Source organism: Triturus cristatus, chromosome 3_1 (assembly GCF_964204655.1).
Source record: "Triturus cristatus chromosome 3_1, aTriCri1.1, whole genome shotgun sequence".
Taxonomy (NCBI): Eukaryota; Metazoa; Chordata; class Amphibia; order Caudata; family Salamandridae; genus Triturus; species Triturus cristatus.
In genome coordinates, this window is record NC_140583.1 from 495302689 (window position 1) to 495320885 (window position 18197).

General features: G+C 42.2%; 1 protein-coding gene across 1 annotated transcript in view; it reads left to right on the forward strand.

Annotated features, from left to right (window-relative positions):
• LOC146860461 (peptidyl-prolyl cis-trans isomerase FKBP8-like) overlaps positions 1-18197 on the forward strand; it is a 262434-nt gene that overhangs the window by 231944 nt on the left and 12293 nt on the right. Inside the window, exon 7 of the mRNA XM_085644351.1 lies at positions 840-989. Within this exon, the coding sequence (XP_085500477.1) occupies positions 840-989 (150 nt within the window). The remainder of the gene's footprint in view (positions 1-839; positions 990-18197) is intronic.

An 18197-nucleotide genomic window follows, 5' to 3' on the forward strand; every position in this document is an offset into this window, starting at 1 on the left:
CAATCGAACCGTGAACCCCAGATTAGGGCGTCAGTCGCCCTGGCCGCAGCGCCACACCTCTTCCTAGACATTATAGACCATGTTGAATCCAGGTAGTTACTTATAGGGGCTTATACAGACATAGATAACTTTTTACGTCCAAACTTTCCCTCAATGAATGATGGCTGAGTGTGTGTGCATTTTGGCCTTTACACATTCTGAATAGAAAATGCCCAGGGAAGGAGAGGAAAAAAGGGCATATCCGCTCATGGAAGGAGAGGAACCAGAGAAATGTTTGCTCAGGGAAAACGAGGAAGCACGCCGCTTTCATATCAAGGAACGACATGAAACCTGCACAGCTCAACACACAGGAAATATGCAGAACAGATCAGAGGTTCTTTAATAGACTTAGAAAGGATATGGGCTTTTAAATGGACTTGTTTCTTCCTGAAGAATTTAACTGATCTATCACCCTCAGTTCGCCTGTTAACACTTTAAATTACATTTGATATGTATTTATTTAATCTGTATTTGCAACGGTTTGCTAAAATGAAGTGTAGGCCCCACTGAGTTGCACCACATGCCAGCTCAAGGGGAGCACATGTAGTGATTCCTCCGGCTTATTCATTAAACATTATGCAATTTATCATTGACAGGGCCTTGAGTTGAAGGCCACGGAACTCAGGTAGTGGACCTGGAACTGACAAACATAATTTTGAATAGTGCACCGGAGCAGAGCTACTTGGAAAGCACCACTTCATGAAGTACCTTGGGGTCCACAAAGCAAATGCAAATTATTAAATCGACAAATTGTTGACTGAGAAACTTTGTTTTGAGGGACATCTCTTTTTGTGTCTTAGGCCATCCATGCAGAACTTTCCAAACTAGTGAAAAGGCAAAAAGGAATCCCAGAAACAGCTGGCGTTGGCAGACCCAAGACCAGAGCTCTATTGAAGATGAGAGGCGATCTCAACCCACTGCTGCCACGCCGTAACAGCAACTGGAAGCATGTAAGTGCCAACATCCTTCCGTCCACTTCATTCCGGTAATAGAGAGAAAGAGAAACTTGAGAGCGAGGCAGAGAGAGAAAGAGGTAGAAAGAAAGAGAGTGTGAAGGACTGGCAGAAAAAGAGAGATAAGAAGAGAGAGCGAGAGATCGATGAGTGGGCGGGGGGAGAAAGAGTGAGAACTAGACAGAAAAAAGAGAAAGAGGGTGACGGACTGAAGAGAAGAGAGAGAGGGGGCAGACAGTGAGAGAGGTACAAAGAACAACAGAGGAAGGGCAGTATAGAGAGAGAAAGTCGAAAAGAGAGGGAGGACTAGAGAGAGAGGTAGAGAGAAAAAGAGGATGAGGGTCTGAAAGTGAGAAATAAAGTGAAATAGGGGCAGAAGAAACGAGAGAGGGCGAGAGACTTATAGATGAAGAGTGATATGGAGAAAAAGTGAGAGTTGAAGAGAAAGAGAGGGAGCAACAGAGGTAAGCAGAAGGAAAAAGAGGCTGATGGACTGAAAGGCAAGTGAAGAGAGAGTTGGTAGAGAGGGAGGAATACAGAGAGAATGGGACAGAGAGATGTAGAGAGGGAATTGTTTGGACAAACCTTTACCACCTATGATCAATTTGAGTGCTAAAATCGTCCAATGTTCCGGTTATTTATGTGGACTTGTGCTATACAAGATGAGTTTGCGCAAGTCATAAAGTAGGCAAATGGTATTTTTCTTCTAACACTGGGGCCCAGATTCCAAGTTCAGCATAGCACTGGATTGTACACACTTCAAGTATGTTGCATGTGCACTCAGTTCCATGTGGGTCATTTTTGGTAAGCCCTCATGAAGACAGTGCTGCTCAGTCCATCTCTCTTGGAATGTCTGTATTTGTCAATTTTATCTCGGAGTAGAGGTACTGCTGAGCTTGATTGTGCATTTAAATTCCACTTACATGCAAAAAAAGACTTTGCAGGGGGGTATGGCCATGATGGCAGAAGACTAAGACACACTCCTCGCTAACAGTGCCATCCAGCACTCATTTAGTGGAATCCACCTCTGGACACTTCCCCAGGTGCCTGGCGATACCAAAATTGGATTTGGTCATAGTCCTGGGCCAGCCAGAGCTCTCTGTGCAGTGACCATGTGAGACTATTGTGTGGCTCTCCTCTTTTGGCCTAGGACAGGAGTCCTTTTATTCGGACACCTTTTCTACTGGAGCTTTGCCACAAGATTCCCAGCAACCGATGTCCGCTCATGGAGAGACCATGACCAGAGGCTACAGGCATGGTTGACTGCAGCTCTTTGCATTGGTGAGATGATCTGGGACAGGGTGCTGCATGTGCTGCATTAGTTAACCAGATGCAAAGCAGAAGGGGGCTGCTACGAATAACCTCCATATACAATGGTGAAGCCTTGGCTGCCATGACCCCGGCGAGGCACTGTGAAGAAACACAGTGGATGCTCACACAGCAGAAAAAGGCAAGCCACAGCTGGAGCATTTTTGGCTCCTCCTAGAGCTGTCTCCCTGGAAGGGGTCACCAAGACAATTTCATGATAAATAATATCATTGACAAAAATATCATGTCAAAAGTATAGTTTACCACAATGTGTTGCTCCTATACTTATAAAGGTAAGGTAAAAAATATTGGGGGGAAAAATATCGTTGATACTAAAATCGTCCAAACATAGACAAAAATATAGAGTTTTATATAGAGAGTTTAAAGTAGTAAATATTAAATATTTTAATATCTAAATGTAATATGATGTAAATTAAATACAGTCCATTCTTATTTAATCTTATACATAAATGTATACTTATATAAACACACATACATGTGCTTGTATTTATATAAATATATATATATGTAGTGTAATAACTAATACAAATATTTATTTTGTATTAAATACTTTTTATATTTAGAATGTATTACTATGAAAATATATATTTAATATAATGAATACAAATATTTAACTTACATTGCATTTTTTAATATGTTAAATGTATATATATGTGTATTTTAAATATATATATATATACATATTTATTTGAGATATATATATACACATACAAAATTGACATATTTTTTCCTATTTTTTTCTCATTCAACTGTTTATATTTTTATGAATTTATTGTGTATGTATGTTATATATATATATATATGTATGTATATATATATATATTACATACATACACAATAAATTCATAAAAATATAAACAGTTGAATAAGAAAAATATATTAATTGATATAGGCAATAAGTAAAATATATTAAAATGAAAAAATCAAGCAACACATTTACAAAGTATACTATAAATATTAACATAGATTTTTAAATAAAAACAAATAATATCAAATATTTTAAAAAATAATGTTACACAATCGATTTAACCTATATTATGAAAACTATTGGAGTCTAAGAATATTAAATATATTATTTCCCACTCTAGTTTATCCAACAGTAGGGAAAGTATTGGACTTCGGAGGGGTTAGATGTACTATTCCTACTCCAGTCACCACAATGATAGGGAAAGTGTTGGACTTCAGAGGAGTTGGATTTACTATTCCTACTCCAGCCCGTGCAACAGTAGAGGAAGCATTTGACTTCGGGCAGGTGAAATTTACTATTCCCACTCCAGTTTAAGCAACAGTAGGGAAAGCGTTGGACTTCGGAGGGTTAAACTTACTATTCCCACTCCAAACAAAGCAACAATATGGAAAGCATTGGTTTTCGGAGTGGTAAAATGTACTATTTCCAGCTCAAACTGTGCAACAGTAGGGAAAGTTTAAGACTTCGGAGGGGTGAAATATACTATTCCCACTCCAGTCAGTGAAACAGTAAGGAAAACGATGGATTTCGGAGGAGTGAATTTAATATTCTCTCTCCAAACAGAGCAAAGGTAGGGAAAACATTGGATTTCAGAGCGGAAAAATTTAATTTACTATTCCCATCCAGACAGCACAACAGTAGGGAAAGTGTTGGACTGTGGAGGGGTAAAATTTACTATTCCCACTCCAGTCTGTGCAACAGTAGGCACACCTTTGGATTTTGGAAGGATGAAATTTACTATTCCCACTCCAAACAGCGCAACAGTAAGGAAAGTGTTAAACTGTGAATAGGATAATTTTACTATTCCTACTACAGTCTAAGCAAGAGTAGGGAAAATACTTCACTGTAAACACATTACATATATGAGCAAGCCCATAAATGTATAAAAAATATTACACTCTTAATGAAAAAAATATTAATTAGCATTGTATATATAGCATTATCAGTTGAACATCACCTCAATGAATGTCGACTGGAGAGGCAAAAATCATGACTCCAGCAACACTCAGGAATAACTCGACCTAGTACTCCTAAACCAGAAAACTCTGTATCTGACATACTGCCTTCTACAGGTGAAGAACCTATGCAGATAGGTCTGACTAGAGGACCCCTGTCCGAGGCTGAACGAGAATATAGAATTAAACAAGGATTGTGTCTGTATTGTGGCGCTTCGGGGCACATGATTCGCTCTTGTACTACCCGTCCTCCCAGTCAGTCGGAAAACGCCAAATCCTGTCCTCTATGAGAAGGGAGAGGACGGGATGGTTTGGAATCCATTTGATTTGTACCTCGAAAGAAACATCCACTTCTCTCTTTCTCTTGCTGATGCTCTTAAGGCTACATAATGGTGTAGAAGAAAACGTACTAGCATTGCTAGATAATGGTGCTAGTGGAATGTATTTGGATGAAGCATGGGCTATGGGGAGACCAATATGTTGTGTTCCTAAGGAGATCCAAGAACAGGTACATACAGTGCCAGAACCCCCCTCATTTCTGGACCAGTCAAAGACATGACGCCATCATTGCAACAAACATTTGGAAAATACCAAGAACACTTGTCCTTCGACTTGATCACCTCGCCCAGTCAGGTCATGATTTTAGGGATACATTGGCTTATCAGACATAATTCGTATATCAATTGGGAGACAAGGACCATCTCCCTTTCGTCACATTTCTGCCAACAGTTCTGTTACCCTGCTGACTAATATTGGTCTCCAAAAGTAATGCCTATGATAAGAAAGGAAGCTTGTAACTCTGTTAACACCGTCCAGGGTGTACATAGTCACTACTTAGCATATGCTGATGTCTTTCAGAAGCCAATGAATGCAACGCTACCGCCTCATAGGGAATTTGACTGTGCCATTCCATTGGAAACAGGAGCAACAGTATACTTCGGAAGAATATATTCACTCACAGAACCCGAGAAAGAAGCCCTCAGACAATATCTCAAAGAAAATCTTCAGAATGGTCTTATCACTCCATCCTCATCACCTGCCGGGGCACCCCTCTTCTTTGTAACCAAAAAGACCAAAGATCTTCGTCTTCGGTACTGTATAGACTTCAGAGGATTAAACAGGGTCAGAGATCGCTATCCGCTACCCCTGATTAACAATGTCCTGGAGTTAGTAAGAGGGGCACAGATGTTCACCAAGTTGGATCTCAGGGGTGCCTACCATCTTCTTCGAATCAAGGAAGGGGACGAGTGGAAAACCGTATTTTGAACTCCATTTGGGCATTGCGAATACTGAGTTATGCCCTTTGGGCTGACCAACGCTCCTTCCATCTTTCAAAGATTTATGGACAATGTGTTCATGGGTTCTTCTAAACCAGATTGTGGTAATATACTTAGACGACATTTTGGTCTACTCAGCAGCCCCTCAGTTGCATCATTTGCATGTCATACAAGTCTTGGAAAGACTAAATCAAAATAGTGTTTGATGTAAACCTGAAAAATGTGAGTTTGACAAAACCGATGTGGAGTTTTTGGGTTTCTGAATTAACAAGACTGGGATAGCCATGGACCCACAAAAGGTAAAAGCTATTTTAGATTGGCCATCACCTTCGACCATCAAAGAAACTCAATGTTTCTTAGGCTTCACAAACTTCTATTGTTAATTCATTAACAGTTTTGCTCACCAAACTAGTTATATATCTCAAATGTTGAAGATGGAGAATCTCCGACAAGGGTTCAAGTGGACCGATGTCGCCGAACCGGCTTTCCAGTCCTTAAAAAAACGTTCATACAAGCACCCATTTTATGTCATCCTGATACAACAAAGAAGTTTTTTGTGGAAACAGACACGTCAGACAGAGCTGTTTGTGCAGTCCTCCTCCAACAACAAGAGGATGATGGACAGGAAAATCTTGTTTTTTACCTATCACATGTTCTGTCAGGCTCAGAAAGGAACTACTCTGTTCTTGAACAGGGACCGGTTGACCATGAAGTTGGTCTGTCGTGAATGGAGACAATTTCTAATGGGTACCAAGGAACCTTTCAAAATCCGAACAGACCATAGAAACCTCCAATGTCTTTGTAACATTCAGTGTCAAAATAGTCGTCAAGCCCAGTGGGCTTACGTTTTTAGCAAGTATGACTTTGTCATTTCATATATACCGGGATCTCAGAACACCCTGGCAGACACATTTTCTCGTCGTTATCCGGAAAGTCCTACACTCGCACAAAAAAACATAATCGAGCCACAAAGAATTATTGGCCTGGTTCAATCGTTCCTATACAGAGTTCAATCAGAGTATAAATCCATTAAGGAAGAAGAATGGAAGAAACTACTCAATCAAGTTACGCAATGAGGCACACACTACTACGGATGTAAGCATTATTCCTCCTAACACAAAAGGTACAGCTAGAGGTCCTACAAATGTGTAATGATTCTCACGTCGAAGGTCATTGTGGTTTTAAAACTACCCTAGAGCTGTTGCTTCTCTATATTTGGTGGCCTCCGATAAGAAAAGACACCAAAGTCTACGTGTCATCCTGTCCTGTCTGTGCCCAGGCCAAGACACTTCACAGTAGACCCATGGGACTACTTCAGCCTTTACCCATTCCACCAGCTCCATGGCATACCATATCCACCAATTTCATTTCCTCTCTTCCGCCGTCTGCAGGCAACCAATTTATAATGGTGACAATAGACTCCTTCACTAAGATGGCACATTTCACTGCCCTTAAGAAAATACCTGCAGCAAAGGAACTAGGAAGAATCTTCATACAGGATATATATCGCCTCCATGGTCTCCCACGGGTCATTATATCAGACCAGAGACTTCAGTACATATCGCGCTTCTGGAAACATTTCTGCAAATCCCTTCACATTGAAGTTGCCATGTCCTCAGGGTTTCATCCACAGACCAATGGTCAAACCGAACGCCTAAATTAAGAACTATAGCAATGTCTGCACTGTTATTGCAATGCAACCCAAAGTGATTGGTCCTCCTATCGACCATTAGCAGAATATTCCTATAACAACACTGTCCATAGTGCATCCAAGACTACCCCATTCTTTTGTCTATACGGTTTCCATCCTAGGACCTCTCCATCCATTCTTCAAGACACCACTTCTGTTCCTATAGCAGCCTCTTTTATTCGCCATCTCCAGGCTGTAAGATTAAAGGCACATGCCAACCTCCAAAAAGCCAAAAAGAAAATGAAAGATACTGCTGATGTCCTTCGCCGTCCGTCTCAAGCATACCAGATTAATATCAAAGTTTGGCTGTCCTCAAAGTTTTTACCTCATCAATTATCACGCAGTAAATTCAAGCCACGCTTTTATGGTCCTTTCAAGATCATCCAAGTGGTAAATCCAGAGTCTTTTTGACTTCGGCTACCATGTACTTGGAAAATACATCCTGTCTTTCATGCATCTCAGCTGAAGTCTTATGTTTTAGATCCAAATAGGAGGATTTTTTCCCGACACCCCCTATTTTGGTTAACGATGTTCCCGAATACGAGGTTCAGACAATTTGTGACTCTCAGTTCTTTAGGAACCGATTGCAGTTCCTTATCCATTGAAAAGGCTATCACCTCAGTGAGGACTCTTGGGGGGATGCGGACTCAAGCCAAGCTTCTATTCTCGTCCACCGTTTTTTTTTGGCTTTTTCCTGACAAACCTGGGACTTTGGGAGGGGGACCTACTGTTGCGCCGTGGGCCGAACTGTGACCTGCGACGCTAACCATTTCCTCTTTACGGGCTGCAGTGCAGCCCGTGGCGCCTCTCTCTCTTTCTCGAGCGCATCGCGGAGCAACACAGCAGCCCTCTATTGCCTTTTTGGCGTTGCATGTGCGCACCGCGACGCCTACTGCTGCTTTGCATCCAGCACACTGCGGACTTGCGCGGCAACCCGTTAGATGTTTTACACAACATCTTAGGAATACTGCAGTTCCCAGGTGGAAACTGTGGCTTCCTATGCATTTTTGGGAGTCATTTGCACTTACCTCTTGCATGATATCATCCTGTAGGTCATCTCCTTTGGGGCCATCTTGTTGTCTGTTTTTCTTCTCTCCTTCACTGTCGTAATCCCAGAGGGCCTTGGGGAAAGGTTGTTCTACCTTCCTAGCATGGCGGCCTTCCTATTATGCTCTTCACTCCTTTCCCTATCCAAGATGGCAACGGTCTTCTTCCTGTTTTGTCAGTTCCTGTTCCTGTCTTGTCACTTCCTGTTACTGTTTTTTACTTCCTGTTCTTGGGTATAAAGGGAGCAGAATCTTTTCCTTCCTTGTGTTTCAACTTTCCTTGTTCCTGTTGGTGTGTCCTCGCTCCTGTTGGTTCCCTGCTCCAGTTTTTGGTGCTCTTCTTCCCTTGGCTCCTCCTGCTCCATTTTGAGTTCCTGTTTATAACCTGCTCCATCTTGGGCTTCTGGTTTCTCTGTGTTTCCTAGCTCATATCATCTCCTTCGTTACTGGAGTCTCCTCGTCATTAGAGGTTTTTCCCTATGGGTTTTGTTTCCTCTTGGGAATCTTTCTAGAGGGCACTGGCTGCTTAGGCTTGTCACGGCCGGCGGCACTATGGCTACCGAAAGAGGTTGGCCATATCTCGGGTAAACCAGGACCTACAAGAGCCGAAGTCGAGAACTGTTCCACCATCTGAAGACCGGTAAGAAAGACTTAAAACGTGACAATACATACATTTAAAAAACTAAAAACAATCAATTTACATAATTACTATCCAGTAGAAATTGATTATTAATACATAACTGTTATTCAGTTAATAATTAATTAACTTTACATCCAGCACCCCTACAAACCTCGCAGGACGCACCTAAATTATAACTAAGTAAATAACTACTCCATAACTTACATATTTAAAATAAATTAAATAATTAATTGACAATTAAAAATAAATTGTTAATGAATAATTACTTAATTAACTTCCCACCCTATTCACCTTCATACTAAACTGCACACAAATGAAAATGAATCAGTATTACATACATTATATAATAAATATCAATCATTTAATTAAAATGTATTAATTTTAATAATGTAATCATTTATCACCTCATTAACTTCCCACCCTATCCCCAACAGACCCAACAACCCGCTATAAAACGATAAATTACTATTGTAATTCGTTTTTAAATTCTAAATGACTTAAAATTGTAAGTTATATTTTAAAAACAATTAATAACATTTATATAAACAACAGGAACACATACAACTAAAATATAATCTAAAACACATTAAAATAATAAAAAAATGATATTTTTAACCACTAAATTAGTGAAAACGATATTATAAACATCAATATTATTTACAACGATATTACTTACCTCAAAAACGATATTCTTGTCAACGATATTTGTGCATCACAATATTTGTGTGTCAGGATATTTGAATTCCGATATTTACTTCTCCCGATATTTTTAAAACGATATTTAGTCCAAACCCCCCAGGAAGGTGACCAAAGTGGCCTTGAAGTGAACTCAGCTGAGACGCTTTCTGAATTCCTTAGCTCTTAGTAAAGTCTCCAGTGATGAAAAAGAATAGCAGGAACAAATCACACCAGAGGAAATCTACTTGGCTATCAATTCCCTTTCATCCCAAAAAGCATTAATGCGCGTGCAGCTCAGTTTAACAGTCTATGGCAGAAGCCACAGTATCCCCTATACATAAACCAGGCAAAATCCGAACGGGAACGTGGTTCTTACCACACGATGTTGATTTTAAGCTTTGATGCAAAAATGTACACTAAAATCCTCACTACATGATTAGAGAAATGAATTCCATAATTGTCACACTCTGACTAAATGTGGTTATGCTTTATCAGCAAGAAGGTATTACATATAATAGACATTATCTATAAACAGAAAAAATCGTCCCCATGTTTCTTTAGATCAGAAAACGCTTCAATAGAGTAAGATGAGACTGATTTCGGGAGGCCACCTATGTTAAGGGTTTGGCCTGGGATTAACCTTGCTAGCCATGGCGGGATATGTAGGCTCAATTTCACATGTGACTTTAAATGGGAGGTCATTTCATCCAATTAAAATCTTCTGGGGGACCAGGCAGGGGTGCTCCATCTCTCCTCTACTTTATATTTACAGCCACTTGCCTAAAGGGCTCACCAAGAACCCTTGGTTGAAGGAATATAATTAGGAATTTATAAGTTTAAAATATCCTTATTTGCAGATGGCATTTTAGTCTCAACCACAAACTCTAAAGAATCTTTACCATATCCCATCAACAATCTGGACACATTTGGTAAAGCGTCTGCCTTCACAATTAACCTGTCGGTTAGAGGAAACAAGGGACACCCTACTCACATGGAACCACGGGACATTATCTATAACCAGAAACAGTGGTTCCTATGGAAAAATGCAAGCAATAAGCAATACTGATACGCACAATGGCAATAAACAGGGGTAAGGAGGATGTCCAAAAGAGATGTAAGACCACATACAACGGGATGCTTGTACATTTAGAACGTTTATATGCATAAATCATCACAGTTATATTCAAAACAAGTGCATGGTGTCCCCAAGTGAACATGGAACCTACAAAACAGTGCGTGACGTTTTGTGACATAAAGAAATGGTTTCCATAATGACAAAGTCGACCATCACATTAGTATACAATGAACACAGCCTGCTAATATGATAATAGAGACTTGTGAATGGTTCGATTTAGGTATTGTCAATGGCATTTCGACCCCGTTACCAGTGGGGGTCTCTTCAGGACCTAGCAATGCAGGGACATCTGTAAGATGATGATAAAATGGAATAAATCAGGGTGGGGCCAAAAACAACCAAAGGGCTGTTAATATATATGCTAATGAGTGATCGAACGGGTACCTGAAAAAGGAATAAGCTGTCCAAGTGACAGTAGTGCACCACAAGGAAGTGAAAGTATTGGAAGGGTACTCACGTGGGACCCAGCCGTGAACTGGCAAAAATGAGAAAGAGGGGCCAATGAGGCCTCATATCAAAACAACCAAGGTGAAAAAGTGAATCATAATGGTAAAAAAGAGATGAATCATAATGGTAAAAAGAGACTTACCCCAGTGAGGCAAAGGACACTCTTAGCATGTGCTATGTTCAATAAACTGCATCAGTTTTCATAGTCACACGACAATCCGTGTGGGGATTGGTAATTAGGCAAGATTGAACATGACAGTGCCTGTGGGTTAAGCTTGTTTCTGTAAAAAATGATAAATAACGATGTAGCCAAGGATGTGGTTTCAAGGAAATTAAGTGGAAAAAAATAATTAAGGTCTGAGCGTACCACATGCGCTCTTACCGTGTTATGGAGCGATGATGACTGCAGGATTGAAAATGCACGAGCTATGCGTTAGAAAAAGAGAACCGCACGAGTCCATCTCCTCTTGTTGAATTCACTGCGGTAGTGTTTAAGAGGCGTACTTAGCTGCTAAAAAGCCGGGTGAAACGGCAGACCACACTTGCGTCATTGCTGGTCGCATCATGTCTAGTTATCTGGGATCGCAGGATTGTCTGCACCGATCCCAACGATGATGGAATGTTAATAAAGGAAAAACATGGCGGGGAATGGGTGTGGCAAAGGACTAATTCTGGATTTATTCAAAAACCAATAGTGGTGCCGATTAGGATCCTGGAAAAAATTTCCCCAACCGAATTGAATCTGGACTTTTTTCCGTACAAATGGTAAAAGCGCCGTACAAACTGCCAAGTACGATTCGTATGGGAAAAAGTCCATACAAATCGCATTGGGAAAATTCCCCCACACGTCCTCGGGTCGGGAAAAGTCTCCGACATGTCCCCGAACATTTTTACGTACAAATGGGAAAACTGAAGTCCAAATGCGCAAGTACGATCTGTCCCATCCGTCCGATTGTTCAACTGTATGGAAAAAAGACCGTCCGGAGCGAACTCCCATAGCAACCATGGAGATGTCCAAACAAGTGCCCGGTACGCTCCGTACCCCCCCCGCCCCCCGTATGTACGGAGCGTACCCCCCAGCCCCCCGTATGTACGGAGCGTACCCCCCAGCCCCCCGTATGTACGGAGCGTACCCCCACCCCCGTATGTACGGTGCGGACCCCCAGCGCGTACATACGGGGGTGGGGGTATACTCCGTACATACGGGGGGCTGGGGGGTACGGGGGTACGCTCCGTACATACGGGGGGCTGGGGGGTACGGGGGTATGCTCTGTACATACGGGGGTGGGGGTACGCTCCATACATACGGGGGCTGGGGGGTACGGGGGTATGGGGGTACGCTCCGTACATACGGGGGGCTGGGGGGTACGGGGGTACGCTCCGTACATACGGGTGGCAGGGGGGGGTACGGCGCGTACCGGGCCCCCTAATCAGCTCGCATCGCTGCGTACTTAGCTTTTCCGGCACTTTTTAGGTGCCGTAAAAATGTTCCCATCCGGACTGCAGTCGGTGCGAATCGTAATTGCTGGTACGTAAAAACATGCCTAACTCCGTCCGGACGTCACGTCCGCGGTGTCCCGGATCACATTTGTATGTATTTTTCTGTCGGTTGGTCTTTTTTCCGATTCGTACGGAAATGGTGTTTCCGTACGAATCGTAATTGCATGTTTGTAAAGTTTTACAACCCGGTACGAGTCGGACGGAGAAAAAGCTCCGACCCACGGTTTGTACTGGGTTTTTCCAGGATCGTAATCGGCCCCAGTGTGTTGTGTAAGAAGATAAAAATAGAGGATGTTTTTCACATTTATCACCGGTGAGGAGACCATAGACCGGTACTGCGCTACGTATTAGCAATGATTAAACTGCCTCAAATATTGCAGCCGGGGTGGCAGAGAGGTCAGCCAGTACCACAATAGTAGGTAGAATACAATAAAGTGTAATGTCAGCAACCAGATGGTTCTACCCGAACCAAGGCAATTAGAATAGGAGTTGCCAGGGTGACTATACCTGCAATGGTAACAGAATAGCAGGGAGTGTAGCATCCCGGAGTGTTGCCAGAGTAGTCAGAAACTCCCTTAAACGGGCTTGGTTTTGCCCAAGAGAGGACTTACTCACCATCAAAGAGAAAACCTCTTTTGACAGACTTATCTGTGTAACTACATTTGGCATACACATGAATAAGATTCGTAATTTGATTACAGAAAATTGGAATTTGATCAAAAACAGATTCTGCAATAGAGACTCCTAAGTTTGGATATAAACGGGGGAAAAATGTTAAAGATCACTCAGTACATTCATCCAAACAAGCCAACACAGGGCAAAATATCCGAACACTTGAATCTATTTGGGGCTTACCTGAGGTTAAAGGTCATTACAAATGTTGCAATCGTGTTGCGTGTACGCTTACTTAGGATACAGACACCTTTGAACATGCCAATGTGAGACAAGTCCTACATTTCTTTACAAACTGTAACACTGGTAATGTTGTGTATTGTATATGGTGCCCATGTAATCTACAATATATTGGACAAACGTCACAACCCATCAAAGCACGCATTGGTCAACACAGAAGTAGAATAAGATGTTCGGTGCTAAGTGCCCCTTTGGTATCTCATTACATGGAAAAGAACCGCACAGCGGATGAAATGAAATGGCAGGTCATTAACAAAGCAACTTTCCCAGAAAGAGGAGGCGACCTTTCACAGATTTTGCAGAGACTGGAATGTCAGTGGATAGAAGGGACTAATTTTATAATTGAAGGACTGAATACAGCGGAAGAATGGCGTGGTTTTGTGGCCACTCTTTCTAACTGAACAATAATTCCACTTTGTGGCAACATGAAACTGAGCTTACATGTACACTGTATATAGAAGGACTGTGGCCAGGATGGTTTAGGAAATGACAGTTACATGCCTCATGTTATAACACTTTCATCCATTCACCTGCTTGCATTGCTTTGTAAATGATTTTAACTTTTGTTGTCCATGCTCGAATTCGAGGACAGTCCCCAGTAATATGTATTGATATCACTATAACTTCTCTCTTATTGTGACCTTTCTTGAAACCACTGATGCACTCTGTGATCATACTGGGCCTGATACATCGGACCTCATGCAATTGCAATCTACGGTATCTCGTCCTTAGCATGGTGCCACTGGACACTTTTGTGTTCGCATATATGGGCACAATACCGGCTAGATCTATGGGTTTCCCAGGTAGTACGAGATGCCCTGTTTCAGGGTCTGTATGCAACTGGTAACACTCCTGGTTGCTACACTCCCTGCTATTCTGTTACCATAGCATGTATAGTCACCCTGGCAACTCCTATTCTAGTTGCCTTGGTTGCTGACATTACACTTTATTGTATGCTGCCTACTATTGTGGTACTGGCTGACCTCTCCACCACCCTGGCTGCAATATTTGAGGCTGTTTAATCATTGCTAATACGTAACTCAGTACCGGTCTATGGTCTCCACACCGGTAATAGATTCTTTATCTTCTTACACAACACACTATTGGTTTTTGAATAAATCCAGAATTAGTCCTTCGCCACGCACATGCCCGCACAAACCACTGTTTCTGGTTATAGTTCAAAGTTAACCTGGCTTAGTTTAACAACACTACAGATTAATGCTACACCTGAATTGTCCAACCTGCTTAAACCTCTCCTAAAAACAAAGCATGGGCACAGTCAAAAGCTTGGGAGTTCAGCTAGCTACCTCAGTTGCTGGAATTTATGGAATTATGAATTTAAGGCAGAAACCTGGCACTGGCACAATTTGACAATTTCCTTAAAATGTCAATATTATTCAGACAAATCAAAATCGCCCTTGGCTTAGAAGCAGACTGTCCATCTTTTACAATATATTGTTTGAATGGAAACCTGTGTGTATTTCACTAGCCCAATTCCACATTGAGAGTTCCGGGAAGGCTTCTATGAATAAATCCACCGCAAATTTGCGAATATCCTGGCCCTCGACTCCTTCAGGAATCCCTAATATGCGCAGGTTATTATGCCATAGTCAATTCTCTAGATCGACAATCTTTAATTGCACATCTTCCTTGTGTGAGCTCATAGCTGCAGTCGTTGCCTTTTGGGCGACCATCTCAACCTCAAGCACCGAGATCCGCGCTTCTGCTTCAGTAATTCTTTCTGTGAATTCATTGCAGGTTTTGGCGATCCTCCGAACAGTATTCTGCAATTTCCGGCATGCAGTGTGGGTTTTTAAATTCTCTGTACGAGTCTCTAGTCTATGATCCAAAATACTCTGATATATTGATGCCAATGAGATTTCTTCATCCGGTTCGCTTAGTTCCTCTCCCATGACGGAGCCGACAACCCTTTCTCCTTCGGGTGACAACTCTAATGAAGAAGAAAAGTCCCATAGGGTACTCTCTCTCTCACCTATTTGCTGCCCTTTTTCCTTAGTTACTCTTATTTTCTTACGCAGTCAAAACATCGTTTTTTTCATCATCAAGGTAGGCGCTATTCTGCTCACTGCCAGTACTCAATATTGAACCCTCATAGGATCTTGATTTAGTGTCTAGCACACTTTCTTCCTCTGACGTATCCGAAGGATCAGACATCGAAAAAAGAATTTCACCAGAATCAATCTCTTTAGCAACCCCCCATAAGCTCCTCCATGCTCTGCCAAGTCCGGGGCTCGCTCAGCCACAGATCCCATGCCGGCCCAATTTTCTGTGACCTTTACTTTTTCCATTCTCTCTCTGATTCCCTCCAAGGTCAATTCGTAGTTTGCTGCTGCCACCAGCTCCACAAAATTGTCCCCCCTCTCCTGTGTATCACCTGAATTACTCTTGGGGTATTCCTCTGAAGACAGCTGCCCCTGAGGTACGTTGTCACTGATTCCCTTCAAGGTCATATCATGGTTTACTGATGCCCCTAACTCCACAGCGTTGTCCCCCTTCTCCTGTGCACCACCTGAACTACATTTGGGGTATTCTTCTGAAGACAGCTGCCCCTGATGTGCATTGTCAACCAGGTCACTACCTGTGCCTCCTAGTGCTGTTTCTGGTGTTTTCCCAGCACCCGCTCTAGAAACAGCCGTAGAAGTGACTCTCTTTTTAGCCAGAAATATGGGGGGGACTTTTCTATTCTACATTCCCTGTTCACCTCTTTGCAACGTGTTATCGGTTTTGCTCTGCACACCTTCCGCAGTTACACGCTGTATACCATACCCGAGACAGCAGCTCTGCTGCCAGACGCCGCATCCACAATTACTCGAGTCTTCCCACCTCTTGCTGACTTTGGCGGCATACTGCCTCACTGCTTCACCTGAGCTTAGAAGGCTCCGCTCTCACCACCGCCGGGCTCACCACCGACACGGAAGGGGGGGGAGAGACCGGGAGCTCGCTTCTCACTCATCCGAACCCTCGGATGCCATCTTGCCCTCTCACCATCAAGAATATTTTTTCGTTTTTAATCTCTGCACATTTCTATCCTCAAAGTCCTAGATGAACTCCACACTTTTTATCAGAGTCGGGGGAATCACAGATCCAGGCAAAATGTAGTTATCTATCTGGCGGGCAGGGAGGCCTGATATGAGCAGGTAGGCCCCTTTGGCAAGTAACCTGGGAAAATGCAAATGATAGGCCGCTTAACATGACCTTGCCTCCAATCACGAGAGCAAAATTAAAAGTATGGGAGCAAGTACAAAATGAGTATAACATTTCTTTGGCACCATTTACACTGTTTCTGGGAAACAGCTTGTTTCCCAGGTCTTGACAGAGATGTTTGGCGTCTGGCAATAAATTGGGTGACTTATAACTTAAGGGTAAAATCAGAACATTGGAAGGCATCAAAGAAAACTTTGGGCTTAAATACCCTTAGTATTTTAGGTCATTTCAAATACTCTGCTGAGTACTAAGCCTAGACATAAAAAAGGAGGCAATGCGTGAGCTAATCACATCTGGAAAAATGTTTCAGAAAGTCTCTGAAGACAAGCACCTCATAAAGGGAGTACTCATGCCCAAGGTCCTAAAGCCAGCATCAAACTCATGCATAGATGACACATCTCCTCCCTCAGGCAAGAGACACGAGAAAATCCTATTGATGTGCGAGGGTAGGCGGGGCAAAAGGATTAATGGCCTGCATCTTGTGGGAATTAAGAATAAGTAAACCAGAAAAAGACAGAAAAACAATTAAAGAAGTATTGGGTGTATAGGTCCTCCGAGCAACAGAGTGCACATTGTTTTGCTGGCTTTAAGTCCTTACATTTCTTGCGCAAGAGAGCACCAGCCCTCCTAAACATTATGCTTCTGTCTGCCAAACACAATGGGGGTTCGGCCATTCCCCATATATACAAGAATGGCATCACCTGCTATGGCACATACTAGCCATAGAGAATCAGGTACTCCATTAACAGCAAGGAAGGACTGGCCTTTAATTCTGGATTACTTTGAAAAGACTACAAAGGTCTCACTTGCCCAAGGAATCTGAGAACACTGCAGATACTTTCACGCGACAAACTTCTTTCTAAGTATACACCTGGGGGTGTATAATCTACGCCGCGGATATTAACTATAGAATTCCATCACAATCTATACTAAATTAAATGCTGTGACTGAGAAACGAGGAGGCGGACTTAAGGAGTTTTTTCGCTGTTAAGTCTTTATTGTTATTATAACTATGTTATTTCTTTAGGTGTGTCATCTTTTTGTACACGTCTCTAAAAAAACAATAAAATGTATGAAAATATAACATACATTTTGTAAATCAGGCCCTTCGGAGAGAAAACGCTCAGGTTGGAAAACCTTGATAAGAATCCCGATTAAAATGTAATTTAGCCACCATCACGCTTCACTGCACTCTCCAAACACTCCTCCAATCTCTTCTTCCATTTTTCTGCCCTTCATTTTCTACATCGCTTCTTTACCTACTCCCTTCCTTCTTCAGTCTTTTACATCTCCGCTGTCTTCTTTCTTGGTCTTCCCTTCCTCCCCTTCCTTTGTCACTAACATTCCTGCTTGGGCTGTCGGCTCTTGTTCCTTCCCACATTCTTTGCTTCTTCCCAGAGGAC